Raw genomic sequence first — 6,039 nt, 5'->3', positions numbered from 1 at the left:
GGTCCCTATGGGGGGGTCCATATGAGAAGATCCCTATAGGAAGGTCCTTACAAGGGGGTCCCTATGGGGGTCCCTATGGGGGTCTCTATGGGAAGGTCCCTATGGGGTGGTCCCTATGGGGGTCTCTATGGGAAGGTCCCTATGGGGGGTCCTTACAAGGGGGTCCCTATGGGGATCCCTATGGGGGGGTCCCTATGGGAAGGTCCCTATGGGGATCCCTATGTGGGGGTCCATATGGGAAGGTCCCTATGGGGGTCCCTATGGTAGGTCCCTATGGGGGGGTCCCTATGGGAGGATCCTTACAGGGGGGTCCCTATGGGAAGGTCCCTATGGGGGGGTCCATATGTGGGTCCCTATGGGGTGATCCCTATGGGGGTCCATATAGGGGTCCCTATGGGAAGGTCCCTATATGAGTCCCTATGGGGTGATCCCTATGGGGGTCCATAGAGGGATCCATATGTGGGTCTCTATGGGGTGATCCCTATGGGGGTCCATATAGGGGTCCATATGGGGTCCCTATGGGGGGGTCCCTATGGGGGTCCATATAGGGGTCCATATGGGGGTCCCTATGGGGGTCCCTATGGGGATCCCTATGGGGGGGTCCATATAGGGGTCCCTATTGGGGTCCCTATGAGGGGGTCCCTATGTGGGGTCCATATGGGGGTCCATATAGGGGTCCCTATGGGGGTCCATATGGGAAGGTCCCTATAGGGGTTCCTTAAAGGGGTCCATATGGGGGGTTCCAAGGGGGGGTCCCTATGGGGGGGTCCATATAGGGGGTCCATATGGGAAGGTCCTTACTAGGGGGATCCATATAGTGGGTCCCTATGAGAAGGTCCCTATGGGAAGGTCCATATGGAAAAGTCCCTATGGGGGGGTCCCTATGAGGGGTCCCTATGTGGGGTCCTTACAAGGGGGTCCCTATGGGAGTCCCTATGGGGGTCTCTATGGGAAGGTCCCTATGGGGTGGTCCCTATGGGGGGGTCCTTACAAGGGGGTCCCTATGGGAGTGTCCTTACAAGGGGGTCCCTATGGGGATCCCTATGTGGGGGTCCCTATAGGGGTTCCTTAAAGGGGTCCATATAGGGGGTCCCTATGGGGGGGTCCCTATGAGGGGTCCCTATGGGAGGTCCATATGGGGGGTCCCTATAGGGGGTCCCTATGGGGTGGTCCCTGTGGGGGGGTCCATATAGGAGGGTCCTTACAAGGGGGTCCCTACAAGGGGGTCCATATAGGGGTCCCTATGGGGGTCCCTATGAAGGGTCCCTATGGAGGGTCCCTATGGGGGATCCCTATGGGGGGGTCCCTATGGGAAGGTCCCTATAGGAAGGTCCTTATGGGAAGGACCCTATGGGAGGATCCTTACAGGGGGGTCCCTATGGGGGGGTCCCTATGGGGGGGTCCATATGGGAAGGTCCATATGAGAAGGTCCCTATGGGGGGTCCATATGGGAGGGTCCTTACAAGGGGGGTCCCTATGGGAAGGTCCCTATGGGGGTCCATATGGGGGTCCCTATGGGGGATCCCTATGTGGGGGTCCATATGGGAAGGTCCCTATAGGGGTCCCTATGGGGGGTCCCTATGGGGGTCCATATAGGGGTCCCTATGGGGGTCCCTATGGGGGGGTCCATATGGGAAGGTCCCTATGGGGGGGCCCATATGGGAAGGTCCCTATGGGAAGGTCCATATGGGGGTCCTTACAAGGGGGTCCCTATGAGGGGTCCCTATGGGGGTCCATATAGGGGTTCATATAGGAGGCCCATATGGGAAGGTCCCTATGGGGGGGTCCTTACAGGGGGGTCCCTATGGGAAGGTCCCTATGGGAAGGTCCATATGGGGGTCCATATAGGGGTCCCTATGGGGGGGTCCCTATGTGGGGTCCCTATGGGTCGTACCGTGAATGCCCCCCCCGTGGTGGTGATGTAGATGGTGTACTGCTTCTCACTGACGTCCTCCAGCCCCGCGGCGTCGGGTCCCGGGGTGGGGGTCTCCTCCAACGCGATCCGAAGGGCCAGGTACTTCGACAGGTGGTCCACCGTGGCGTTGGCTGTGGTCTTCACGTACCTATAGAGAGCAAGGGGGGTATATACAGCTGCCAGGACCTGAGCTGGGCATCTATAGCCCTGCCAGGACCTGAGCTGGGCATCTATAGCCCTGCCAGGACCTAATATCCCCCCATATATATACAGCCCTGCCAGGACCTGAGCTGGGCATCTATAGCCCTGCCAGGACCTAAGCTGATTATCCCTGGTTATATATACACCTGCCGGACTGAGCTGGGCATCTATAAGCCCTTCGCCAGACCTTGTATTGCCTGTCTATACAGCTGCCAGGACTGAGCTGGGCATTCTATAGCCTGCCAGGACCTGGGCTGGGCATTCTATAAGCCCTGCCAGGACCTGGGCTAGTGGCATCTATGCCCTGCCAGAGACCTTGTAATTACCCTGATATATAGCCCTGCCAGGCCTGAGCTGGGCCATCTATAGCCCTGCCAGGAACTAGCTGGGCCGTCTATAGCCGCTGCAGGACCCTCAATATCCCCCCATATATATACAACGCCTGGCCAGACCTGAGCCTGGGCATCTATAGCCCTGCCAGGAGCCTGAAGATCCCCCCCACTATCATATACGCCCTCCAGGAACCTGAGCATGGGCATCTAATAGCCCTGCCACGGACCTGGGGCTGGGCATCTATAGCCCTGCCAGGACCTGAGCTGGGCATCTATAGCCCTGCCAGGACCTGGGCTGGGCATCTATAGCCCTGCCAGGACCTTGTATTGCCCTGTATATATACAACCCTGCCAGGACCTGAGCTGGGCATCTATAGCCCTGCCAGGACCTGGGCTGGGCATCTATAGCGCTGCCAGGACCCTTGTATCCTTATATACAAGCTGACAGAACCTAATATCCCCCCATATATATACAACCCTGCCAAGACCTGAGCTGGGCATCTATAGCCCTGCCAGGACCTAATAGTCTCCTGTAGTTATACACTCTGCAGGACCTGACGCTGGGGGATCTAATTAGCCCCTGCCAGACCTAATATCCCCCCATATATATACAGCCCTGCCAGGACCTAAGCTTAGCATCTATAGCCCTGCCAGGACCTAAGATTCTCCTGTATATACAGCTGCCAGGCCTAGGTCTGGCATCTATAGCCCTGCCAGACTGAGCGCTGGGCTCTATAGCCCCTGCCAGGACCTGAGCTTTGGGGCATCTATAGCCCTTTTGCCAGGACCTGGGCTGGGCATCTATAGCCCTGCCAGGACCTGGGCTGGGCATCTATAGCCCTGCCAGGACCTAAGATTCCCCTGTGTATATAACTCTGCTAAGACCTGACTCCCAGTTCATTCACATATACCCCTGCCAGGACCCAACCCCCCCCCCCCCCATTTATCTCCCACCCCTTTATTTTTATACCCCTTCCAGGACCCAAAAAAAAAAAAAAAAAATCCCCCCCGCCCCGCACCCCGCTTATTTAACTTAACCCCTTTCAGGACCCAATCCCATTCAATCAAGCTTCAATTACACCCTATCCAGGACCCCAAACACCCCCCTTATCTCCCCCCTTCCAGACCCAACTCGCCCCATTTCAATTCACTACACCCCTTCCAGGCCCAACCCACCCCCCCCTTTATCTTTCTATACCCTTCCAGGACCATCCCCATCGTCAATTCGCCATTGACAGCAGACACCCCTTCCAGGACCCCAACCCGCCCCGCCCATTATTATTATACACCCCCTCCAGGACCCTAAAATCCCAACCCCCCCCCCCCCCCGCCCCCCCCCCCCCCCCCCCCCCCCCCCCCCCCCCCCCCCCCCCGCCCCCCCCCCCCCCCCCCCACCCCCCCCCCGTTTAATTTTTATACCCCTTCCAGGACGCAAATCCCCCCTTTATAACACATACACCCCTTCCAGGACCCAAACCCCCATTCATTCACTAACCCTTCAGGACCCACCCCACCCCCCCTTTATTTTTTATACCCCTTCCAGGACCCAACCCCCATTCATTCCATACACATCCACCCCTTCCAGGACCCCAACCCCCCCCCCATTATTTTTTACACCCCTTCCAGGACCCCAACCCCCCCCCCTTTGATCTCCCCCCTTCCAGGACCCCAACCCCCCCCCCTTATTTTTACACCCCTTCCAGGACCCAAATCCCCCCATTCATTCACTACACCCCTTCCAGGACCCAAATCCCATTCATTCCATACACATACACCCCTTCCAGGACCCCAAATCCCCCCCCCCCAATTATTTTATTACACCCTTCCAGACCCCAACCCTCCCCCTTATTTTGTTACACCGCCTTCGCAGGGACCCCAAATCCCCCCTTATTTCACTTTTAAACCCCTTCCAGACATCCAAATCCCCCCCTATAATTCACTACACGCCCTTCCAGGACCCCAACCCCCCCGCCCCCCCCTTTATTTCTTCACCCCTTTTCAAGAGACCCAAATCCCCCTCCCCCCTATTCTCCCCCCTTCTAGGACCCCAAAACCCCCCCCCCTTATTTTTACACCCCTTCCAGGACCAAATCCCCCCCCTGTATTTATTATACCCGCTTCCAGAGAATCCCAAATCCCCCCCTTCATTCCACTTACACCCCCTTCCAGACCCAAATCCATTCATGTCCATCACACCATTTCACACCCTTCCAGGACCCAAATCCCCCCCCCCCCCCATTATTTTTCTTTACACCCTTCCAGGACCCAATCTGCCCCAATTCATTCACTACACGCCTTTCCAGAATGACCCAACCCCCATTCATTCCAATACACATAACCCTTCCAGTGACCCAACATCCCCCCCCATTATTTTATACCACCCCTTCAGGACCAAATCCCCCCCCCCCTATTTTCTATACCCCTTCCAGACCCAAAACCCCCCCCCCCTTATTTTTTATACCCGCTTACAGGACCCAACATCCCATTTCACCTTCAATCCCGGCTTCCACGGAACCCAGGGAATAGTGTTGCGGGAGTGACGTCAAATACCGTATCTAGTGGGCCACCAATAGCGGATGAGGCCGGAAGACGAGCTCGATCTCACTTCCGCTGACGTCACTTCCGGCTTCCGGCGTGCTCCGCCCACCTCCTCCCCCTGCTCCTCCCCCACCACCACCACTTCCGGTTCCGGTTGTTCCACCACCACCACCACCACTTCCGGTATTTTCAACCGCCGTTTCTGGATCTACTTCCGGGCCGGAGTCATCGGAAGCTCGGGATCGCTTCCGGTGTGACGGTCCCGCTTCCGGGTGGCTGGGGGCGGACGCGGTGCTGAGGTGGGAGCGAGTGTCGCAATTGTCCTCCCCGCCGCTGAACGTCGCGTTGTCCGACTCGGCGTGTAACTTCCGGACACGCTGAGCTCTGATTGGATGAGAAGGAGGAAGAGGCGGGGCGTAAGGGGATGGAGTGGGATGTGATTGGGTGAGGGGGCGGAGTGGGAGGGTGTAAGCAGCGTGCTGGGCGGTGATTGGGTGGGGGGAGTGGGCGGGGCTTTGAGCGCACACTGTGCCCTGATTGGATGGGGGAAGAGGGCGGGGCGTTGAGCACATGCTGTGCTGATTGGATGAGGGACAAGGGGGCGGGGCGTTGAGCGCATACTGAGGCCTGATTGGATGATATGAGTGGGCGGGGCGTTGAGCACATGCTGCGATCTGATTGGATGAAGGAAGTGGGCGGGGCGTTGAGCTCAAACTGAGCCCTGATTGGATGATGGGAGTGGGCGGGGCATATAACTGCTTGCTGAGCTCTGATTGGATGGGGGAAGTGGGCGGGCCGTAAGAGGACGGAGCGAGCCGTGATTGGATGAGAGGAAGAAGTGGGCGGGTGTAAGCACACATGCTATGCTCTGATTGGATGGGAGGAGTGGGCGGTGTGTATATGGGGGTCCTGGCAGGGGTGTATAGGGGGATAGGAGGATTCTGGGTCCTGGCAGGGGTGTATGGGGGGATCCTGGCAGGGGTGTATAGGGGGTAAGAGGATCTTGGGTCCTGGCAGGGGTATATGGGGGGATAGGAGGATCTTGGGTCCTGG

At 57.9% G+C, this 6,039-nt stretch overlaps 1 protein-coding gene across 1 annotated transcript in view; it reads right to left on the bottom strand.

Moving 5' to 3' along the window:
- Positions 1-1,801: 1,801 nt before the first annotated feature.
- Positions 1,802-6,039, bottom strand: part of LOC107307651 (E3 ubiquitin-protein ligase RING2-A-like) — a 16,259-nt gene continuing 12,021 nt past the window's right edge. Inside the window, exons 4-5 of the mRNA XM_015851176.2 lie at positions 5,016-5,370; positions 1,802-2,101 (exon numbers count right to left, since the gene is read on the bottom strand). Coding sequence (XP_015706662.1) covers positions 1,817-2,101; positions 5,016-5,370 — 640 coding nt within the window. The 3' untranslated portion in view covers positions 1,802-1,816. The remainder of the gene's footprint in view (positions 2,102-5,015; positions 5,371-6,039) is intronic.

This window comes from Coturnix japonica, unplaced genomic scaffold, assembly GCF_001577835.2.
Source record: "Coturnix japonica isolate 7356 unplaced genomic scaffold, Coturnix japonica 2.1 chrUnrandom747, whole genome shotgun sequence".
NCBI lineage: Eukaryota > Metazoa > Chordata > Aves > Galliformes > Phasianidae > Coturnix > Coturnix japonica.
Note: the sequence above shows the minus strand (reverse complement) of the source record. Positions and strands in the feature narration are given on the sequence as shown.